Consider the following 24,591-nt stretch of genomic DNA (forward strand, 5'->3'; position numbering starts at 1 on the left):
TTCTGGCCTCAACAGCAAAGTGATCCAATCTTAAGCCATTTTGTGCAGGAGAGACTCTGTTGGTTGCAAACACCTCAAAGCCCAGCAATTAGAGGTGGTCTATGACTTTTTTTATCATGGAACAGTAGTGTGATCTTTTTCACACATTCACGGTCAACACTTTACAGGCCAGGTGCAATTACTTGCAAAGTCACATGCCTCGGGTAAGAATAAGCTACAAGGCTTTCATTGGTGCTGGACAATTACCTGCGGAAATCAGACCCAGCCTCTGGTTACCCATGTTCTAGTCACTTCTAGGCTGGATTACTGCCATGTGCATTGTATAGGGCTGCCCTTGAAGACAGTCCAGAATTTTCAAATTGGTTTTCAGAAAGCTGTCAAAAAACTTAATGGGTAGGCATTGTTCTTGTTTGTTACTATGTTATAAATTTTTGTGTTTTTATATTGTAAACCATCCTGTGAGCCTCAGATGAAGGGCAGTATAGAAATTTAATAAAAAAAGAAATTAGAAGAAGTAGAAGAAATAATAAAGCCAATTTTGTCTTTATCAGCTCCATTGGCTACCTATTTATTTCCTGCTTCAATTTCTGAAGTCCTAATGAGCAAAGCTGCTGGTTAATTTTAGATTCTAGACTTAATGTCCTTAAAGGCTCTTTAGATTATAACATTACTTGTTCACTTGCCACAAAATGGAGTAGGTCAGCTGTGCTGTGTTTAAGGGCCTCCTGTTTATTCTGCTGAATGGGGCCTGTGCCCCCAAAGTCCTAATCTGATGACACCACTGCTCTAAGTGGCCTACAAATAATCACCTCAATAATCACCTCCACCCACAAGGATGAGCTCAGAATATTCTCATGGCTGCTGAGGACGTTCCTGTTTCTCCCTACCAGCCAAAGAACAGCTGGTTAGAATAAGAGAAAGGGCCCTTTCACCTGCAGTGCCTGAATACATTTGTTTGTTTGTTTGTTTAACAAATTTTATATGCCACCTGATTGTAACCTCTAAGTGGTTTACAAAAATATAAAATAAAACATTAACATTATCAATAAAAAGAGGTATTTAACAATATCCAAAATATGATTAAAATAAACAGCGTGCTCTGGTCCATGGGGTCACAAAGAGTCAGACACGACTAAACAACAAAAAAGAAATACAACACATGTAACTTCTACATGTCTGGATAGGCTTGCCTAAACAGTTACTGAAAAGAGTACATGGCAAATGTGTTGCCTGGTGTCCGTATGCAGGGAGTTTTAAAGTGCAGGCGCCGACACACTTAAAGATGGATTTATTACCAATGTGAAAGAGTGTCCCTAGACAAGTTTGTTTGGCCCTTCCTTTGCCCAGTTTTTAAACAGGGTCTTAAGACTGTTTATTTGAGTTAGCATTTTGCAGCCTCCAGAGCAGCCTATGCCAACCTGCTGGTTGGGCTGATGGGAGTTGTAGTTCAAACCATCTGGAAGACAAGGTTTTTAAAAAATATGCTGTTCCTGGTATTTTTCATGGTGCTGTTTTATTGCCGCTGTGAATATTTTTACTGCTGCATTCTAAGGCCAAACTATATGTGACTATTATCATGTAGTTTGGTACTTTCTTTAACCAGCAACTGGTGCAAGCAAGGGAAGAGCTGTGCTGGCAGAGTGCAGAACCTCTTCTGATATTGAATAAATGAGTTACTGGTTAACCTATACCAGTTGCTGGCATCTGCAAGTGGGGAGAGCTGCTGTTGCTTTCAGGTTCTGCTTGAGGACTTCCTGGAGACATCGAGTTGGCCACTAAGAGAACAGGATGGTCTTACTCCCAGGGAAATGGGGTTAGGATCGCAACCACAGTCTCCTGAAAGGAGCTGAGGTCCTGATGCAGTCTAAGCCAGGAGTGAGCAGACTGTAGTTTGGTAAGGGGACTGGGGATCGTAGCTCTTTAAGGGGTAAACTAAAGTTCCCAGGATTCCCAGGAGTGGGGTGGGGTGCGGAAATGCTTTCAATGTATGGGGTAATATTCAACCATATTTTACACAGAATATAGCCACTGAAATTAATGGACCCGTCACCATTTTCTCTTCCAACTTCAAGCAGCTCAGTGTTTAGCGGAGGATGGAGGTTGTCTGGAAGACTTAAGGAAAGGACCACTTTCGTTCCCCTGGACGTTGTCTGTGGGCTGATGCCTTAAGACACATTCTCTGGAAACTCTCAGATTAATGTCCTGGCTGTGACGCTGCCCCCTGCTCTCTGAAACATGCCAGCCCTCCGCTAAGATAAACAGCTCAACCTTAACAACTCTTTGCTGGCAATAAAATGCCCAGATATAAAATACATTGGTCTTGATTTAAGGGGGCATGGGGGGGAGGGCAGAAACTTGTAATGTTTTCTCCTATTATTAAATAAAAGGGGGGCAGGCAGAGGCAAGTTAAGAAGCTTCTATGGAAGACCCCGTTCCTATTACATGGATAATTTCTACAGTGTAGGAGGATTAGTCTCCAAAAACAAGTGCCTCATCTGTGAAAAATGTCAAACCTTTCTCCCCCCCCCCTTTTTTTTTTTTGGCTGTGCATCACTAAAATAATGCTCTCTTCCTCCTGAGTGACAGGAAGTTTCAAGGGAGGAGCCACTGATGGGGGTCAGGTTCACAATGGAAACATATGGGGTCTTGTGACATCTGTGTATTTACTACAGGCTTGGTGCCAACAGCTGGCAAGGTCAGGCACTGTCCAAGGGCCCTAGAAGGACCCTTCACTAACGTGACTTGGCTGCACCACCACTCACCATCCTCCCACCTGAGCAGTGGGGCAGGTGCTACTGCTTTTGAATGGGAACAGAGACCAGTTCCCAACCACAGTGGCTGACTGCCTGGCTGCCATTTTAATTTACCCAACATCAAATCCCCTGCCCTGCATATATATAAAACTCTGCCTGTAGTTGTATAAAATCTTTACATTTCATAAATCTACAGATAGATGGAATCATCAGAATTTCAAAAACGCCACAGAATTCCAGCCATTACTTGAATAATACTAAAGAAAAAATTACAATCCTGGTGAATCATCTTAGTTTTGACTAGCAGAAGTGATCTGCCGCCCAACTTTGTTTTTGCATTAGTCCCTTATTCAGTTTACAGAATACAAAGAGCTTACCTTCCATTGCAATGAATGAAACCACTGATCCCTCAGGTAACTGTTTGCAGCCTACAATATAAAGAAAGAGAGAGAAAACCAATATAAATGCAAGCTTTAGATTCTACTAATGCTACACACCATTAAACCAAAGCACAAGCCAATAACTCACAGAGTTTTTAAAAGCTGGAAGCCACCCCATTCTTTCATTTGGTTGAAACAATTACCCTTGCACATCCACTCCTGGATTTCTGCTAGCTTCAGAACATGTCCTTTGCGTGCAGGAAGGACTGTTCTCTAAAAGCTCTGAGAGGAGACAATTCCTGCTTTGCATGTGATCACTTTCAAAGCCAGCAGTTAAATAAGGCGGAACTGCAGCACCAGCCTTTGCTATAGTTGTAAAACACTTCCCAGGCCTTCCATGGCCACATTTACCCTTTCTAAAGAGCAGGCTACCATGAAATGTAGCTAATGCCCTTCTACCTCAACCCATAATGCTTCCAATCCAGTGGAGCATAATTGTTTCTCAGCTACAATTCCAAGGACAACAGCTGTGGCAGCACGTTGGGTTATAGTCAATGATAGCCTGCTAGTCCTACTCACTGAGGAGACCCATTGAAGCTAATGAACACAACTAAGATAGGTTTATCAACTTCAATGGGTCGAACAGAACTTAGGAACACTGTAAATGTTGGGAGTTAAATGGAAATGAAATGAAAAAAGTGTATCTATCGCAATTTAATTTCAAGCTTAAATGTATGCTAAATAAGCACAGCAACTCTTCACACAAGTGCTAACACCACAGTCATCTTAGCATTGCTGAGTTTAGTGAACCACTGGCTCTATTAAGACACACATAAGTAGAATTAAACTTATTGCATCTAAAATACACCAAATAATAAAAGCAAAGTGAGAACAGCAGCCAAGAAATCAGCAGCTACAAACCCCATCCTACTGCTTGAAAACAGTAAGGACTTGTCCAAACCAGAATATGCTATGTGTTTACAGCTGTCTGCATCCCCATTTAATTTCCACAGTCCACATGATGCTACCCTCAAACAACACAAGACTCTGTGCTTTCCCCTTGTGAATTTGGGTGTAGCCAATATTGGCCTAGTCAATGCCACAGTCCCTAAGGGTGATGCCCACGGCAAAGAGGAACAGGAGCGCTGGTGTGTGAGAGAGGAGGCAGGTGAAAAGACTGTCTGGGAGCACAGGGCAGCAGTCTTAGCACCCCCAGGATTGAGCTAGGCAGACTGAAAGTACATAACAGATCTAGGAGTGATACAGCAGGAAATGTTAGCTCTCCAGGAACAGCTGACTCCAGGATCAGGAAGAGCAAGGCCCATGGTGGTAGTATCCTGGCTTGAAATATGATGTAGGGAGAAGGAAACTGGTAAAATATGATCACATCTTACAAACATTTAATTTGCGCGATCTCAACCGTATGCAGTTGAAGGCCTTGTGGTTGAAATCCTGCAAGTTAAATGCAAGCAAAACGGAAAGCTTAAAAGCTCTTTTTGTGCCAGGTTTTCCCAAGTATGGAAAGAGCTTACGTGGGGGTGGGCAAAGCCCACACAGAGCGCAGGCTCCGGAAAGCTAGGGATGCTCACACAGTGACAGTTTGTGTGTGTACTCATTTTCCTGTATGCACAGAGCCCTTGGAACTGAACCCCTGCATAAGATGATGCGGCCGTACTGTAGCTAACCTGATGCATCCCTGGGCCTGAGCACTGTAGCAAGCAAAATCAGAGAAGTCTGTGGAGAAGTGGGCTGGCTTGTGCAGACTTGGTGGGAAGCAGACCAAGAAAGCCCGGCATGCTACAGGCCCTCTGACAGATGAGCCGCATTGCTAGACTCCGCACTCCCACCGTGCTGCAGCATCAACCTCTGTTGACATCTGTATTACTCAAGAGGACTGCGAGGAATGGTTTGTGCAGGGAATAAATTGTTACAAAGAACACAGTCATCTTTGCTACAGCGCCCTTTGCGTAAACTATCTTAACAGTCGCAGTCTTCAACAACAACTAAATGAGAGATGGGAGAGGGAGAGAAATCTGTTAGGAATCATCTTTGCATACAAGCTGCCTTTCTTTTGGTGTGTGGCCCATTTGCTACGTTTGCTGTAGCAACACTAATGTGGCTGTTTCTCCAACCACACACTAGATTAGAAGTGGGCAGACATCAGGCTTGTGGGATCTACATTTAGGCTTAAAAGACTCTGAGCACAGGGATTTGTCTTGAGTACCAGAACAGAATGGAGCTCCCAGTCCTTCCACACACAAAATTCCACTGCAGGTTAGCCCAAGCTTTCCTCAATTACACTGGAGATTTGTCCACCAGGGAAAATAAGGCACTGCCCTTCCAAGCTCACCCTGCTCTCAGCCAGCCCTCCACATGCCTGCCTTCTACTTACAACCAATCCAATGGGTGGTACTGACTGTCAGTTTCCTCTTCTTTCTGTGTTGCCTTTGTAGAATTCAACAGAGAGCAAGAAGGGGACAAAACCAGAATTATCTGACTCTGCCTGTCATTAGCTCTGGTTCCCCTACTGTTGGTCCCAATGGGGACTGATCTCCACAGCTCATTTCAGCAGTGTACCGTATTTTTTGCACCACAACACTCACTTTTTTCCTCCTAAAAAGTAAGGGGTAATGTCTGTTCGTGTTATGGAGGGAATGCCTACGGGTGGCATGCCTACGGATTGTCCTCCTCTAAAAACTACGTGCGTGTTATGGTCGGGTGCGTGTTATAGAGCGAAAAATATGGTAATTTATTGCCATTGTCTGAAATCCACGCTGCTCTACTTGAAATCATCCAAGAATCTGAGTTATATTCAGATCTACCTCCCTCCTACTCTTGTATTAAATTATGGACAAGTTTAATCTGTGCAGCCTAATAATGCCAAAGGGATGTGCAGCAATGAATTTATTCATTTTCTTTTTCTATCATCATCATCATCATCATCATCATCATCAATATCTTAGGTTTCCACCTCTCCAGTTTCCCCACCAATATAGTATTTCAAATGTCAGTTCCTACATTTGCCAATTCTGTTGGTTTGTATTTGTGACCTGCCTTAAGTTTGTTGGTAGCAAAGCAACACATTAAGAGAAAAAACAAAAGTCTTCAATTTAAAAAATGCCAAAAGCAATGTTTGATCATGAACTGTATGCAATTATTATTCTGTTTTGCCTATGAAACCTGAAAAACTACAAAAAGGAAAAAACCAAGCTTTCAAGAGAAAGAAATAGACCCCTATATTTCGCAAACTATGCATCTCCTCTGACCTGTTTGCTTGGGCAAGCCATGGTGCACAAACAGGTTTTGCACAACCCTTGTAATATAGTACTGTAAAGGATATTTACTATGCAAAGGAAGGAAATTCTGAAAGGTGGATATCAGGACTAGAACCTAAAATAGAAAACAGGAGCTAAAATAAGGGGACACAGAGATGAAGGTACATGCACGTAATTGTATTCTAATCTAGATAAACCTTTTCCCTGAATTTACCCCAGAATATTCTTTTGACAAAATAATAAATAAATAAATTGCCATGCTGTTCAAAAACCGATGAGCTGCGTATTATCTGCAGCTATTGTTATGCTTATCAGGAATTTCTGTTCCGTTTGTTTTTCCTTCTGGGTATACTTGATTACCAGGAATAGACTTTAAAAAAATAGCAACACCATAGGGTATAACTCAGCCAAATTTAGAACCCAGTTTAAGCAAACACCCAAAGGGAAAAACTGCAGGTTTGGTTTCTTTAAGCCCAATTTTCTTCCTAAACAGCCCTGAAGCAAAAAGGTAAGTTGAACAACAACAAATCCTTAACATGCAGCTTTTTTAAGTGTTCAAAATGAACCATATATATTATCTACAACAACCCTGCATGGTAAGTCGGATGTATTTAGGCCTATACTGCAAATAGGATGCACACTCATCTCAGAATAGCCATACATGTGTGACTATTTTCCATGTCACAGGCACTTCCTCACTGCAAGTTTCTACCTCCCTGTGTAAGGTACATTTGATAGTGAGAGGTGTATTTTACATAGCCATAGGAACCTAGGAAGTTGCCATAATAGCTAGTCTTTCCTTTGGTCTTTCCAGCTCAGTGTTCTCTAAACGGCAGTGGTTTTCCTAGCTTTCAGAAAGGGATCACTCCCAGTCCTAGCTAGAAATGCTGGAGATTGAATTTAAGACCATCTGCATGCAGATGCTCTACCATTGAGATACCACCCTTCCTGGGAGGCAGAACCCATCCCTAATACCATGTAAACTCACTATGTAATGGAACGTCATGTGGCATTTGTGGGGTCCATGGAGCAGCTCCCCCACCTTGCCAAGGCCTCTTATACAGTGGTACCTCGGGTTAAGAACTTAATTCATTCTGGAGGTCCATTCTTAACCTGAAACTGTTCTTAACCTGAAGCACCACTTTAGCTAATGGGGCCTGCTGTTCTCATCCTGAAGCAAAGTTCTTAACCCGAGGTACTATTTTTGGATTAGTGGAATCTGTAACCTGAAGCGTCTGTAACCTGAAGCGTCTGTAACCTGAAGCGTACGTACCCCAAGGTACCACTGTATATGGGGAGGGTGTTATGACAGGAATGGCTGAAGAAGAGGGAAGATTGAGTTCTGTTGCACTCAGGTCCTGTTTGGGAGCTTATGCAGCAGGCATCTGATTGGCTACTCTGAGAACAGGATATGGGACAAGATGGGCCTTTAGTGATCCAGCAGCCAAACTCTTCTTAAGCTCTTACCTTGAGCTAGAGGGCCCAGTTCTCAGGAGTAATAGACTACTGGGGACAAAGTCTTACCCGTGGGCAAGGTAAGGAGGCAAGAAGTAGATATGACTAGAAACTTGCATCTGAAGGGCAAAGGGAGGAGGTGATCAAAGAGAACTGAGGCCCTCTCTGATCAACAGAGAACCAGTAACACAATGTGGAGAAGGAACAACACCAAGCCTCTGAGGTTAATGTTCCTGAGATTATTTTATACCTACACTTGTGCCTAAGCTACAATAGCAAACCAAATTCATGCCAGACTATTGGTTCATCTAGGTCAGGCATAGGCAACCTCGGCCCACCAGATGTTTTGGGACTACAATTCCCATCATCCCTGACCACTAGTCCTGTTAGCTAGAGATTATGGGAGTTGTAGTTCCAAAACATCTGGCAGGCCGAGGTTGCCTATGCCTGATCTAGGTCATTAATACCTGCACTGACTAGCAGTGACTTAGCAGGGTTTCAGGCAGGAGTCATCTTCCCAGCCCTACCTGGAGATGCTGAGGACTGAACCTGGGAACGTTTGCATGCTAAGAAGATGCTCTACCATGGAGCTATGCTTCTTCCTCAAAAAAAGATTTTGTCACTTTAAAAAAACAACAACAACACTGCAATAGTCTAGTCCCTGAATCTAAAGTCTCATGTTTGTATTGTGTTACCACATCTTTAAATACAAATTGATTTCTTAAAAATTTGACCTCCCAAGTGTTTTAACACCACTATGTGTTAATCAGGCCACATGGACACAACTAACTTAGGCCCATTGATTTTAATGGGTCTACTCTCAGTAGAAATCAGTTGGCTTCAACCCAAAGCTTCTCTTTCTCTATCTCAGGGGTGAACCTCTTCCACCCCAAGGGCCTCATTCCCTTCCCAGCAACCTTCTGCAGTTGACATGACAATGGTGAGGAGAGCCAGAGGCAACAGTGCCAAGAGCAAGGCATGAAAATTGTACCTCAAAGGCCAGAAAGAAAGACCTGGAGGGCCTGAGGCTCTCGGTTCTTGAGATACATAGTGCACACACACTGCGATGTGTAGAAGAACACAGAATTCTGACTTGACGTCCAGAGTCTCACCCTTACCTTCCATTTTGCCACAGAGAAAGAGAAGCTGTTGCGTTCCTTGTCTAACATACCTTTGCCTAATTACCTTCTTCAGTGTGTCATGGCTTAAATATGGCTTTTCCAGCTGAATTCCCCAAGTAATTGGCTTCTATTTTAAGTGTTCTACTCCTGGCTTGTCGAGCACCGGGATTCTATCCAACAGAACCCACTTGCAAAGGGAAAACCCATTCTTTTAGCTGCATCCGCAGACGGTCACGCATCGCGGATCCAGACGCAACAGCTCTGAGTGAAAACATACGGGAGCAATTGTGTCTGCGCTGCGACGCCAGCTATTCTGTATGGGAGCCCCATTCAGCCTCTGCTAGAGGAGTCCAACATAAACATTCATGGCAGCCCAGAATCCATTCAGTTCCATTATCGGTGCTGATGAAACAATATTATGACCTCAGGTCCCCAAGAGGAAAACATCTGAGCAAATCATTCCTTTTCTGATGCCCATTTCTCACGGCTGCTATTAATTTGCTTTCAGAACAACAGCAACAAAACACGGCCGTCCGCAGCAGATAAAAATCTACCAGGCCTGCCAAACTCCCTTTATACTTGGCCAGAGGCTTTGAATTAAAGGTTGTTTTATCGTTTTTCACCATAAACAGTCCCCTCCTTATCCCAACAACTCCCCTTAAAAAAAAATCAAACTGGGGGAAAAATGGAAAGGAAGAAGGATAAGGATATTTTTTTAAGTGTGGAATCATTATAGAATCATTTTGTAAAAGTTATTTCCAAGTTATTCTGGAAATAACTTGGAGCAGATCTGGAATTTTAGTTCTTGACTAGAATTGATATGTGAATGGTATGGAATGAAATGTTAAGAACTTAAGAGCTCTGCAGGATCAGGCCAGTGGCCCACCTAATCCAGCCTCATCTTCTCACAGTAGCCAATCAGATGGCTATGGGGTAAACTCACAAGCAGGACCTGAGCACAAGAAAAGTCTCCCCTCCTTCAATTTCCAGTGACTGTTCTTCATAAGCAGGGGTCGGCAAACTAAGGTCTGCGGGCCGGATCAGGCCCAATTGCCTTCTGGATCCGGCCCGCAGACAGTCCGGGAATCACTGTGTAGATTCACGTGAATCTGATTTGGATCGGGCTGCAGCATCCCCCCCACACACAGCGGTGCCGCCGCCGCCTCCCTCCCTCCTCCCGGCTTCTCTACACCCTGCCTAGAGGAGGAAGGGGGCTGGGCTTTGTTGAGCCACAGTTGGCTGAGCGCCATTTTAAGCAGTGCCTCTTCAGATCCAGCCCTTTTGCGCCGCTCATCGCTACCACTACCTGCCCCTGCCGCTCGCAACAGACACAGGTAAGTAGTCACCAGGGCTCGTCCGGTGCTGTGGAGAAGGGAGGGGAGAGTCGTGGGGGAGATGGCTTACCTTTTAAAATTTAAAATGCATCTCTGCGTTATATGTGGGGCCTGCCTGGTGTTTTTACATGTGTCCTTGCTTAAAAGTTTATATTGATTAAAATCATTCTTTATTTTAATTACTGTATTGTTTTTCCTGTTTTTTTGTGCACTACAAATACATTGTGCGGTGTGCATAGGAATTCGTGTTTTTTTTTACTTTTCAAAATATAATCCAACCCCACACAAGATCTGAGGGACAGTGGACTGGCCCCCTGCTGATAAAGTTTGCCGGCCCCTAAGATGCTTATTCGGCATCCCCAGAAGATAGTTCAGAACACCAAGTATATGATCCTTGACAATATTTGATGAATGGTATGCAGGATTAACTAATAATAGATAACATTTGGTAATAGCATTTGACATGTTTAGGGGTGGAGATATTTAGACTGTCTGTGTGGGATGAGAACAATTTTGAGGGTAGGAGTGTTACATTTCCCTGGCATTCCCTTGACACTGAACATGTCAAGGAGAAAGTCCCATCCTAATCTTTTCCCTGACCTGCTAAGTCAGGGTGGGTGGAACCTCTGGTCTGTGGACCAGTTACTTTTTTAAAAAAAATTATTAAGTTTTCATTTAACATCTCGAAATAAACATTTACATAATACCATATAATCCATGACTTCACTTGTTCCCCTTCCCTGGTTCATTTATTTAACTATTATTCCTGCATATTCTGCTATGTCCATTTTGTCAGCTCTCCAATTTTACATCTTATTAGTTAAACTGTTGAATTTATCTTAATGTAAGGTTACCAGACATCCCCGTTTCCTGGGGACAGTCCCCGGATTTACAAATCAGTCCCCATACAAAATCCATTGAAGTTGAAAAGTGTCCCCGGATTCATTGAAAAAAATCTGGCAACCTTATCTTAATGCTACCAGCGTTTTCAGATGTGTACACTTCCATTTATATGGAAAATATCAGCAAAGATTTTCATTCCTCTTTAAATGTATATTCTTCTTGTTCTCTTAATTATTCACTAAACCTGCTAGTTCCGTATATTCTATCAATTTAAGACCACTCTCACTTTCCATTTTTGGGCTAACAGAACACGAGCTGTCATTGCTGCATACGTAGAGAAGTTTCTCTGATACCTGGGAACTTCCGACTGTACTATCCCTAACAAAAATGCCTCCAGCCTTTTTGGGAAAATTGTTTTAAACATTTTTTCATTTCATTGTAAATAATTTCCCAATATTCTTTAAACTTTTTGCATGCCCACCACATATGAAAGAAGTTCCCTCCCTTTCATTACATTTCCAACACAGATCTGATTCTGCTTTATACCTCTTAACCAATCTACTTGGTGTTAGATACCATCTATGAATCATTTTCATATAGTTCTTTTTCAAAGTATAGAATGCAGTAAATTTCAAATCATTCTTCCAAAGTTTCTCCTAAAATTTAGGTCTATGTTGTACCCTATATCCATTGCCCAGTGTGTCACTGAGGCTTTAAATAGCTCATCTTTTGCTTCCCATTCCAGTAGTAATTTATACATTTTAGACACTGATTTATCCTTATTCTGTATTAACTCTCTTTCAAATTGTGAGCTTTGGTCCAAAAACCCATATTTCTTATCCAATTTAAACATATTGTGTAACTGGTGGTATTGTAAAAAATCTGTAACTTGGCTCCTTAAATCTTCAATTGGTTTCAATTTGGGTTCACTCCCTGTGTCCAACAAGTCTCTATATGTGGCCCATTGTCTATCCATGTTGATTCTCTTAACTGTAATTGCTTCAATCAGGGATAACCATAACGTTGTTTTTCTTTCTAACAAAGTGTTATATTTCTCCCAGACTCGATACAAATTTCTTCTAATGACTTGGTTTATAAAACTTTTATAAATTTTAGCTTTCCCATACCAAAGACATGCATGCCAGCCAAATTTTAAATCATGACCTTCCAAATCTAAAATGTGTGCATTTCCCAACACAATCCATTCCCTTAACCAACACAAACAGGATGCCTCATAACATAATTGCAGTCGGGCAGGGCAAAACATCCTCTCTCTTTTGTATATATCAAAATTTTATGTTTAATTCACAGCTTTCCCTCCTACCAGACAAATTTAGAAATATCTTTTTTTCCATTCTTAGAGGCAGCTAATCAATCAGGATTCACTGTAATAAAAACAATATTCATTTTGATGGCTGAAATTCTGCCAAGTAGAGAAAGCTTCATCCTGTGGTCTGTGAACCAGTTACTGGCAGGAGGGCATCCCCACGTGGCCCACAGCTTCCCCACCTGTCCCTGCCCATGTTCAGCAATGAGGCCTGGAAAAAAAAGATTTATGCAAGGGTAACTGCTGCACATGCAGTGGTGTGAGTCTTCTTGGAGTCTGCAGCTGGGCAGGAAAAGCAAAGGTTTGTGTGAATGAATACGTGTATGTGTGCTTGAGTGCAAGAGAGAGCGACTAGATTGTGGGGGACGACGACGAATGGGTGTGTGTCCTGTGTATGAAACAGATGTAGAGATGTATATGAATATATGGATATGTGCTTTGTAAGGGATGGGGTGCATGTCCCAACTCTATGTTCACCTTCACACTACCCTCTTCATCAATTTAGGAATTCAAACTGAATGGTCGAAATCATCTCTGTTTAATGGCAAACTCTTTCTCCACCAGCCACAGATAGATGTTTACTTGGTACTATTATCTCAGGGCAACCAAAATCTTCCCCAAAGGGTCAAAAAGCTTTCTCATCTTGGCACAAATCTGTTAGTAAATAACAAAAGCCAATCACAGGCAATGATCATCAGTTCAACCTCGTATTCACCAAACAGAGAAATTGAATTCAGCACTGGAAAGCAAGGAGCAGGGGTTGTTTTTGTTTTGTTTTTTTGCGGTTACTGTACCTGCAACAAGACTGTGCCTCCAGGGATCGTGAGCTGTAAACAATACTTAGGGGCATTCTCCCAAGAGAGCAGCTGAACATCTTCAATTGAGCTGTAGGAAATTGAGTTTTCCATGTACCCGGTTGGCTGCAGGAAAAACAAATGAGATAAAAGAGATTTAGCTTAGCACATCAAGAAGAAGAAGAAGAAGAAGAAGAAGAAGAAGAAGAAGAAGAAGTTGTTGTTGTTCCCAATAAGGGTTTAGTCATTAAAAATATAGTTCTTTGCAAGACACCATTTGCCCAAATCAATGTGAAAGAGAAACGTAAGAAAAGGTTTATGAAGTATTCTACTATTTTATACTTGTTGGGGGAGGGGATGAACAAAGATACCCCCATCTGTGCTAACTAAGCAACAAACACAGACATATGTACATGCTAAGTTTAGGTAGGGGTAGCACTGGTGAAGCAACACAGCCTGTCTTCATTTAAAAGCAGGGTATGAAAAGAACAGGAAGGACTATGTGTCGGTGCTAAGAAATCACTGATTTATTATGCGTATGAATCTTAGCAATATTTAAAATGCCCCAAGACTCACAACCAAATCTTGAATCTCAAAGGGAGTGGGGGAATCCTTTGATGTTTATTTGGGATTAGCAAGTAAGTGGTGGAAGGTGTCCTGTGCTTGTCGCACTGGATCTCTTCCCTCCTGTTTTTGTTCCACCGTTACAAAGCAGCAGGATCAAACACACACCAGATAGCCAAACATTAAAGTTGTCAGCAAGTCTTAGGCCTCTGAAGATGAATCCCACCCACTTGGCAGAGATCGGCATTTGCACATGTGGCAGGCAGCTTCGCGATTTATATAGGGAAGCCAAGGCTGCCTGGGTGCAAGCTGCAGCCCCTTCTGCATCAGTGCAAGCCTCCACTCCCTGCAGGGGTCTCCATGACATCTTTGCAAGCAGGTGTGAGTCACAATTGTTAAAAATAAAATGCAGGTTACAGTTAAACTTAAAAGTAGGACCTTGCTGTGCAAGCAAGGCTTGGCGCAGGAAAGTGGTAAGAAATGCACAGATACCTTCCGAATTCCTCCAATGTATACATACAGTTGCCGTCACAGTGCCCATGGATGCCCATGTGCCCTCAGAGGGCTTCCCTGGTGCCCACAGGGTCCCATTCCCCACCAAAGTTGATTCCACCCCAATACACTCTCCACATTAGCCTTGGAAAAAAGTGCAAATACTTTCCCCACCAACCATAGTCAGTACCAGCTAGACATACCTATCCTGTGAGAGACTCGCCAACCAAAATCTATAGTGTTGGACACCATTCTAACTCCAGGCAGAAATCCTATAGCAGGATAAGGTGATAGGATCTTGAAGTGTGCGTGATGGACTGTGCAACAGGTGGGTGAGGTCACTGCTTAATGAAACAGTTCTTTGGAAACAGAAAGCTAGCATACCAGAATGAAAAATTATAGCCTAGTCAACTGGGAACTGTAGTGCAAAAATCCGAAGGGCACCAGGCTGTGCTATGTTGTTATGGCACGGATAGAAAATCCCTGCTGAAATGCCACTGATATTTAAAGACACACAACACACTATCATATTTTTACTTTTGAGAGGCTATGGTAGTTTTTATTTTGGGGGTGGTTTTTTGTTTTTCTGCAATCACATAATTTCTTCCTGGTTTGAGAACCTCTTAAGTGGTATTTCTTAAATAATAGTTTTTTGTGTTATAATTTCCGTATTTGCACACAGTGTATGGGAAAAAAGGGGGGGAAGAAAGGCACCTTATTTTCCTCACTTCCTTCAAACAAAGGCAACTGTTTTGCAGGAAGCTGGATAACCTTCTGTTTATTCATTTACCCACAATATCATTCCACTCTTGCGATTGAAGTCCCAGGGGTTTCTCCTGATAACCAACGTCATATACAACCTGCTAGAGAGCAATTATCTCGTTCTCAGAGGAAGCCAGAGACCCAAGATCCTTTGGTGATCAATGGTTGCAACATTACAAACACTGAAGAATATAAAAGCAGCATGCTTAGGGTCTGCTTTGCTCAGGAGATGTTATCTAAAAACATAAGAGCACCAGGAGGCAATAAATACCAGTGGAACATTTCTGGGAGGGGGAGCGTTTTCCCTTTCGTCTAATGAGTGCCTCGAATGATACCCACTCTCTCAAACTTTAAAAAGTAATTTAGGCTGCCAGGAGTTTGATGAACAAGTTGGTCCCAAGACTGCAAAGTCCATATAGAATGCTCAAGATGGGAAGTGATTTGCATTTGCAGTATTTAGGAAACAAAGGAGATATATACTTCAGTGTAGCTGGCTTAAACTGCCATCTCTGATGCATTTTCATGGGGTCCCATAGAGACCATGATGAAAAACACAGGGAATTGTCAAAGGACTGGAGTTTTCTTATAGGCTTCAACTGTGAGGTGACATGGCAGGTTGTTTTATTTGTTTGCTTGCTTACTTACTTACTTATTGCAGACACTTTACTGCTCCCCTATCATTTTGCTGCTGCACTACACTGAGCTAAACTTTGGTTTGGACTCATCATTTAGTTCTCCCAAACAAACCCTAAGAATTTAGCAAACCCATAATAAACCTACGGGTTGAATCTCATGCTAGGCCTACTCAAGTGTAGACCCACTAAACTTAATAGACATGTCTAACTTAATTTCAGTGCATCTACAGACCTCTCAGATTCAAGAACAAAGCCACCTTTGATGCACAAACACAACCCTTCAATAAAGGACATGAGTAGTGATTCAAACCACTCTCCCACTCCTATGTACTTGTTGAGCAGTGCTCAAGATGGATCCTGTGCCAGAAACAGTTCGAGCTAAAGGAAAACCTGTGGATCTGAATCAAGCACAAACTAGTTCTGATGCCTAGGAATGGCAATGCCAATCAGCATGAATCACTGTGCTTTCATAAACAGGTAATCCAGGCAGTAAGCAGTTAGTGCGCGTGTGCTTTCCTTAAGTAGATGCAACCAATGAAGTGGCTACTGTACTGTATGAGCTTTTGAGATGCCCCGCACCAAAACGTATCTACTGAGCAACAAAAATTCTGCAGGGCTAAGAAACTACAAAAGATAATAGAATGAAAGAGGTAGAAGGGAGTTTCCAGATCATTTGCTACACGCAGAAAATGCAGAACACTCCTAAGAAATGGGCTTATCCAGCTTCTGCTTGAAGACTTCCAATGAAGGAGAGCAAAAGACAGGGTAAATTTTTAAGGGAGTTTCCCACTCACAATATTAACTGACAGCTAGTGTGCTATGATGAGCAGGCTGTCAACCTGCAACTGAATTCTAGGTTCATATCTCAGCTATGAAGCTTACTAGGTGGTCTTGCCCAAGTCTCAGTCTCTCTCTCTCTCACTCACTCACACACAGCATGTTAAGTATGCACTTTAACCACTGAGAAATGGTCTCCTTCCTTTTTAATAAGCTAACGTATTTTCCACATGTTTAGTTAACTGTGTGTGTTTGTTTTTTAAAAGAAACACTTGCATTTCTTTCAGTTTCAGAAAGATTTATAAATTGTTGACATATAAATCTTTGTTGCTTTGAGGCCAAGGGATGTCTTCGGCTCATGACAACCGCAATGCCAAAAGATTGTGTAAATCATAGACTTGGAATCTGTGTGATGTGCTTGATACCCAAGTGGAAGAAGCCAGCCTCTTTTTCCTTAGAATTATTCCAGGAAGTAGCAACAGAATAGACACAGAAATTCTGTCCAGTTGTTTCCATGGAAAGTTAAAAGAAATGAAGAAACAGGATATCTGATATGAACGAGTCCTCCACAGTAGTGATTTCAACCTTTCCAGATCAATGACCTGCCTCTAACTCCATCCGGTACCCACATTTATTTATTTATGTTATCTATCTATCTATCTATCTATCTATCTTGCAAGCGCGCGCACACACACACACAGAGAGAGAGAGAGAGAGAGAGAGAGAGAGAGAGAGAGATTCAGTGCTCTCTTTTTTGGTAAAAAAATGAGGTACTAATACTCCTTTCCTGATTGAAGTTCTCTGGGTGCCAGCACAAGATGGCTGGCGGGGGAAGCAAAAAAAGAGAGACTTATATATACAAGAGGTGACCATTTTGTGGGCGGCTTCTGTTCCAGGCTCATGTGCACGTCAGTGGAGCACGCCTAAGCCCACCCCAACCCATTACATCCCACCCCCATTGTGCCCTCATCCGGATCCAAAAGGACCCATGTGTTAATTGGATGTGCACAAAATGGTTGCCACCTGTAATTATATCTCTCTGCCGGTCTACAAATCTTGTTCTATCTCTGTCTCTTCTCAGTCTTCCATTTATTAATTTGCAGTATTTATAGCCTGCCCTGAAACAAAAGTCCTAAGCATGGAGCACAACAAGAAATAAAACAATATTTAAAATTTGGTTAACAACAAATGTATAAATACAGAACAAGAAGAGCTGCAAGGATTAAAAGAGGAAGACATTGTAAAAGGCCTTGTATATTTTTTTAAAAAATTACTGTATTTTAAAATATTTTTTAAATATTAAACACCTTTTTTTAAAAAAAGAAAAACACTATTGGGTTAGGTGTAAAGCATGGCAACTTGCCCAATACCGTCCAGAGAATTTCATGGTCTCCCCAATCCAAATCCAATGCTGTATCACTAAGACAGGGAATCTCAGGCTTGTGGCTGAATTTGGCCTTCCAGGCCTCTCTCTCTCTATTTAGCCTCCAGGACTCTTCCCAAGCTATGCTGTTTCCCAGGACACACCTCTGTAACTTCCCAGGCCCTGCTCTGCATAGGGCATCCTCCTCAAGTGCTTTTGCCTAGCTGTTATGCTTTGCTGAATGGAGAGGTGTGCTTATATAGAAACCCCTGGCTTTTGCATGGCTGGAAAGTAGCTAGTGTACACATGCATTACTCTGCCCACTTTTGTCCCTGGTGCCAGCCACCCTTGGCATGTGGCCCCTGGAAGGTTGCTCCTGAGGGCCCTCAGGCTGAAAAGGGTCCCCCAGCCCATGCCCTAATGGCTCCTGTGACCACACTGGTTTTCAAGAAGAGCTGAATAGAGACAAAGACATTCCTGGAAAAACCAAGGTCTCCAGAAATTCAATATTGAATTAAGAGATCCAAATCATACCCATCACATTTAAAGTGGCTACAAATGTGCATGTCTATTCCACCATAAAGCCCAAGAAACTCCAGTTAATTACATAGCCATGTCCACAAGTGGGATATCTATGTAACTTCCTGAGCCAGTAGGTCTGGGAGGAATGTAGCAGTTAAGGTGTTTTAAAACCATACAGAAAGGTGGAATTTGATACACATATTGTCCAAGTTATCCTTTACTCTGGGGTAGCCAACATGGTGCCCCCCCCCAATGCTCTTGGACTGGAACTCCCAACATCCCTGACCATTTGCCAATGGTGTTTCAGATATATGCAATTTCTCTTACATGTGCAGTGCCTTGAAACGTAACCCCTGCGTAAATTGGAAGTTGCCTGTATACCTGTTTAATATTTTAGCTCCATCTTTCAAAAGAAAAAAAGTGCTTATGCTGATTGTTATAGACTACCTTTGGCCTTCTTGGTAGTGGTGCCCGCCCTGTGGAATGTCCTCCCATCAGATGTCAAGGAAATAAACAACTATCTGACTTTTAGAAGACATCTGAAAGCAGCCCTGTTTAGGGAAGTTTTTAATGTCTGATGTTTTATCGCTTTATTATTATTATTATTATTATTATTATTATTATTATTATCATTAATTCTGTTGTGAGCTGCCCTATTGATTGTATCTTCCCTCCCCCTCTCTTCTTGCTGATCTTAGCCATAGTTTCCCGATGACTTGTTCAGATACTAAGGAAGCTGAGCTGTTTGTTCAAGAGTCTAGAAGATCACTGCATCACAGAATGTCTGCCCCATGCAGGAGTTGAAAGAAAATAAAAAATCTAGACAAGGAAATGGGACAGCCAGTCCCAGAAATGTGTAAGTTCAGAAATACAGATGATGCAACAGGACTTCAACCTGATGTTGTAAGAGTTCTTTCAAGTGGAGAAACTCTATAACCATGAGCATTGATGATGCAAACAATTATTGGATCCAGACTAACTCGCTTTCACTTAGTTCCAAATGAACTCAGTGGGGCTTCAGCTAAGCCATGGCTGACATGTCCCCTTAATTTCAATGGGGCCTAAGTTCAATGGGCTTAGGCAGTTTCCAACCCAATTCCTGTAGACACAATAGGGCTAACATTAACAGCTGTGGATAAACCTCTCCGACCTCAGTGAATTAGTCTAATCTCTTGTGAAGTCATCTGTACCAGTGGTCATCACAACATTTAGTGGTAGTATGTTCTGGAAGACAATTATGTATTGAGTATAGGAGCTCCCAACCCCGTTGAATCTCTTGCCCATCAGTTTTGCCAGATGTTCCTGAATTATTAGGCATTATGGGGGCAGGGGGAGCCTCCCTTGCCCATTTCCTTTAATATTGTGTCTATTGCAGTATAAGCCTGCAGGCAGGCTCTGTCTTGTGCTTTTATCAAGGGATAGGCAATTTCACTCACAGACACACCAATGTTATTGGACGACACTTCCACCATTGTGGAACAATGGCCATACCAGTTGGGGCTGATGAAAGATACAGTCCAAAAACACCTGGGCACAAAATCGAAGGGCCAGCTGGGCCAGCATTCCTTCTGCTGCCTCCTTCACCAGAACGAAGCAGACAGGCAGCTTGGAAATCCAACCTCCATTGTCCTGATGGAGCCAGCTGGCCCATTTTGTTCACTTTCAACTCTATATACAGCCTCATACATTTTTAGGCGCTTTATAAGGTGGTAACTGTCATCAGGAAAAAAATACCTAGAATATCCCTCGCAGAGGTAGTCCTTGCCAAAGCCCTGTATTCCCAGGGAAAGAAAACAAGGGAGCGGGGGAGAGCGAGAGCGAGAGAAAGACAGCTCTTTATCCTCACTCTCAAATTGTACAGTAACAAGAGGAGCGAAAACAAACAGAGTTAGGCTTGATTCCCATGGCGACAACGGGCTATTTCATCTGCTTTGTACTTGGGGGCTTCTGTGGCAACAAATGCAAAAAAGCTGAGGCCAGCAAACCTTTGCTTGCTGGGAGTCATCTGCCTTAATATCATCCCAGATGAAAAAGGGATATGATACAGTGGTACCTCGCAAGACGAATGCCTCGCAAGACAAAAAAACCGCAAGACGAAGAGACTCGCGGAACGGATTACCGTAATTTCGTCTTGCGAGGCACCACTGTATATGGAATGCCACCCTTATTTTCATTCCTTGCAAAACTGACAAAGGCGAAGGATTAGGGATGGGGAAATAGGTTGCTTTTGCTTCCTCTGTTTCTCATCTGAATGGTTTGATTCTGAGAAGGGACTTAAATGCAAAGCAATTTCCCCTAATATAATGCATTTTTGAATGTTGTTTCCACTACTATATGCATGTATATGCACACTTTACCCTAGCGTATGCATTAAGGTAAAGGTAAAGGTACCCCTGCCCGTACGGGCCAGTCATGTCCGACTCTAGGGTTGTGTGCTCATCTCACTTAAGAGGCCGGGAGCCAGCGCTGTCCGCAGACACTTCCGGGTCACGTGGCTAGCGTGACGAAGTTGCTCTGGCGAGCCAGCACCAACGCAGTACACGGAAATGCCGTTTACCTTCCCGCTATAAAGCGCTACCTATTTATCTACTTGCACTTAGGGGTGCTTTCGAACTGCTAGGTGGGCAGGAGCTGGGACCGAATGACGGGAGCTTACCCCGCCGCGGGGATTCGAACCGCCGACCATACGATCGGCAAGTCCTAGGCACTGAGGTTTTACCCACAGCGCCACCCGCATCCCTAGCATATGCATTACTTGACCAGAAATTTGCTATGCAAAATTAAGTGTGAATTTGGAAGGCTGGCTATGTTTTAGTTCTTGTATTGCATCAGAAAGTGTGAATTAAGTAGGTTGGTCTTTATTTATTAACTGAATTGTGTTCCTCCCTCCCATCCCTAGCAGAGCCCAATGTTGGGGCCAGCTGCCTAATTCTATACCAAGGGATGCCAATGTGGTCCCCCCCCCCCCGATGTTGTTAGACATTAGCTCTTATAAGACCCAGCTAACATAGGTGTCTGTAAGGGATCATGGGAGCGATATCTGGGCAACATCCCATTGGCTACCCCTGATCTACATCATTCTACATATGGTGATCAAAACTGCAGCTGCTCTTTTGAATGCTTGGAAACAAAACTTAGGGGCTCTTGAGTTTTTGTGGTGTGGAAGAACAGAAACTGAATCTTTCACCTCTTGCCACGGTGTTCTAAATGTTTTGATTCGGAGGAGGAGGAGAAAAACCCCTACATTTTGGAGAAGAGATGTACAACAATGTCCTAAATCTGCTTCCAGCCCTGCCCTACATATTTTGAAATTGTAATTGCAAAGCAATTCCAGTGGGATATGTTGCCAGACATCATTTCTGGTTCTTCTGCTTGCCTAGCACACATATTTTATTTGTTTCATCTCATTGCTGCATTTCCTGGAAAGGAGTTCAAGGTGATGAGGATATTTCATGTTTATCCTCACATCACCCCGGCAAGGTTGTCCAAGGCCAAAAAGCAAGCTCCATTTATCTATATTTCTGTTCTTGTATGCTGCTTTTTGTCAGATGCCTGAAGTAAGCCAATGCTGCCCCTCCTGTTCTCTCCTTCCCCCCTCTCTTTACATGTAATATTTTGCTGCTGCTTATGCAGCAAACCTCCCCTCCCCTCTGCCTTGCTCTGAGGAATGGAAGGAGGTTCCTTCCTCAGAGTGAGGCATTTGTGAGAGGAAGCCTGGGAGGATGCCTAAGCCCACCACTGCTTTTTTTCCAGGGTGGCTAGACGTTTCTTTTAAAATTTATTTTAAAAAATTGCTATTAAACCACCACCTCAGCACCTGCCACCTGAGGCAATCGCCTCATTTTTCTTAGTGAGTGCACCAGCCCTGGTTTTGAATCAAAGTCTCCTGGGTATACAACTGATGCACTACTAGTGACAGATGTTGGGGCCTCAAATTTCAGAGGCGCCCTGTGTAACACCAAAATTTGGTGCTCGCTGCCTCTTGCCTTCCATTCTACATCAAAGTTGTGGCGCCCCTGAGGCACTGTGCCCAGTGCAACTGAACTGGTTGGACTCCCCTGAATCTGCCTCTAGCACTACCCTGCTAGCTCATTAATATCAACTCCTTGGTTAACTACAGTGGTACCTCAGAAGTCAAATGGAATCCATTCCAGAAGTCCGTTCAACTTCCAAAACACTCAGAAAGCAAGGCACGGAACCCACGTCAGATGTTCGGGTTCCAAAGAACATTTGCAAACCAGAACACTCACTTCCAGGTTTGCAGCGTTTGGGAGCCAAAACGTTCAAGTCGCAAGGCGTTCGACTTCTGAGGTACAACTGTATTTACATTAGCCCAAGCCCCTTGAGGAACTTGAGAGTATAAATTATTAAATTTATATAAATTATAATTATTAATTTTATAACCAGCCTTTCATTTCAAGAGGAAAGACCGAGGTGGTTCACAAAGAAATGAAATCCAACAGCAAAATAGGTATCTGTAGAAGTGTGCATGCACACAAAAGCTTATACCAGAACAAACTTAGTTGGTCTGTAAGGTGCTATTGGACAATTATTATTTTTTATGTTTATTTCGACTGCATCATACCAACATGGCTACCTACCTGAAGTAAAATAACAAGTAGAATAAATCAAATGATAAAAAATTCTGATAGGTGCAATTATAACGCACAGTAAAACAACCACATTAAATGATTAAAATATATGTAATAAACCAGTTCATGAACACAACATAACAGTTAAAACAACCATCAAAGCATAAAATCAGGGAAAGGCTTATCTAAACAGGGTGTGTCTACAAAAAAATGACAGAATGCTAATAGTGATGTGGGGCCTCCCATATTTAAGTAGGGAGTGCATTCCACAATACTGGTGCCACTATGAAAAAGCTGGTCCCCATTTAACAGAAGCTGATAATAACCGGGCCATGGCAATACGCCACCTGGTCCAAGTTCTGAAGATGGGGTAGATTCAAAATCTAGGCTAGCAGTAGAACACCTACACTGCATGCAAAAGATCCCAGGTTCAAGCCCTGGCATCTCCAGCTGGAGTGAGAGAAGATTCTTCTCCAACCTGCAAAGCAAATCAGTGTGTAGACAAATAGTGAACAAGATGGAATTAACTGACTCAGTAGAAGGCAGCTGCCTATGTTCTGAAATCTAAAGAAAAATGAGTGATTTTTTGTTGTTGTTTTAAGGAAGTTGGAACTAATATCCTCTGTGCCACACCCTGGCTTCTGGCACAGTGCAGTTAAGATGCTTTTAGAGCCAACAATGTAAGAATAATCAATGAACATTCCTGGCTTTGCTAATTGCCAGAATGAAGGCCAACAGGCAAACATCCCACTGGCTTCAACCTAAGAAAAATCACAAGCAGTTTGGGTCACTCTTCTGTGTGTATATACATATAATATATATTTTTATATTCTGAGAATGCAGCAAAACAAGTTTAGTCCATTTCCCTCCCACTCTCAATAATCTGTGGTTTGGCATTAACTGCAGTGGCTGTTTCTTGGGGAAGAAAGAAAGATTTGCATATAACAACAACAACAACAACAACAACAACAACAACAACAACAACTGGATGACCCGTTTCTATCAATTAGTCGCAAGGATCAAAAGCCCAGTTGCGGTATATTTAGGATGTGTGGATTAGAGTGTACTTGCAAGCCAACCCACAGTCAAATTACATCAGCTAAATAGGGTCAAACTGGGTCAGCAAGGGGTTGGGAAAATAAATTGGGAAGGTGTGGGCAACAGTCTCTCAAATTTCAATACAGTATAGCGAGTAATTATGATGGAACATCTGTCTTGAAACCTGCGCTGTCATGATCAATGCTAGCAAAATCATATTTATATAGGGTGTATTAAAGCCATGCTAGATGCCTGCAGCCAACATCCCCCCCCACACACACAAATAACTGGGCTGGTTAGTCTTTACTGCTATGTAATAATTATATGAGAAGATGGTGCAGAGTTATGAGCTAAGAGAATATGCTGTCAACTAGGAAGTCTCCAATTCAAAGGCTCCCCCTGCCATTAACTCTTGAGGTGGGCTTATGCTAACTGTTCTCTTTTAGCCTCCATCCCTCCCCATCTGCAATATGCAGGGACATATTACTGACTTACATTCCAGGGTTGCCGTAAGGATTACAACTAGGTAATGTACATTAAAGAAACTAGGTAAGAACATTAAAT

General features: G+C 42.5%; 1 protein-coding gene across 1 annotated transcript in view; it reads right to left on the reverse strand.

Moving 5' to 3' along the window:
* Positions 1-24,591, reverse strand: part of CMIP (c-Maf inducing protein) — a 153,475-nt gene that overhangs the window by 49,348 nt on the left and 79,536 nt on the right. The window contains exons 2-3 of the mRNA XM_082232314.1: positions 13,283-13,408; positions 3,131-3,181 (exon numbers count right to left, since the gene is read on the reverse strand). Of these exons, the coding sequence (XP_082088440.1) occupies positions 3,131-3,181; positions 13,283-13,408 (177 nt within the window). The remainder of the gene's footprint in view (positions 1-3,130; positions 3,182-13,282; positions 13,409-24,591) is intronic.

Source organism: Podarcis vaucheri (genome assembly GCF_965113315.1).
Source record: "Podarcis vaucheri genome assembly, chromosome: 7".
NCBI lineage: Eukaryota > Metazoa > Chordata > Lepidosauria > Squamata > Lacertidae > Podarcis > Podarcis vaucheri.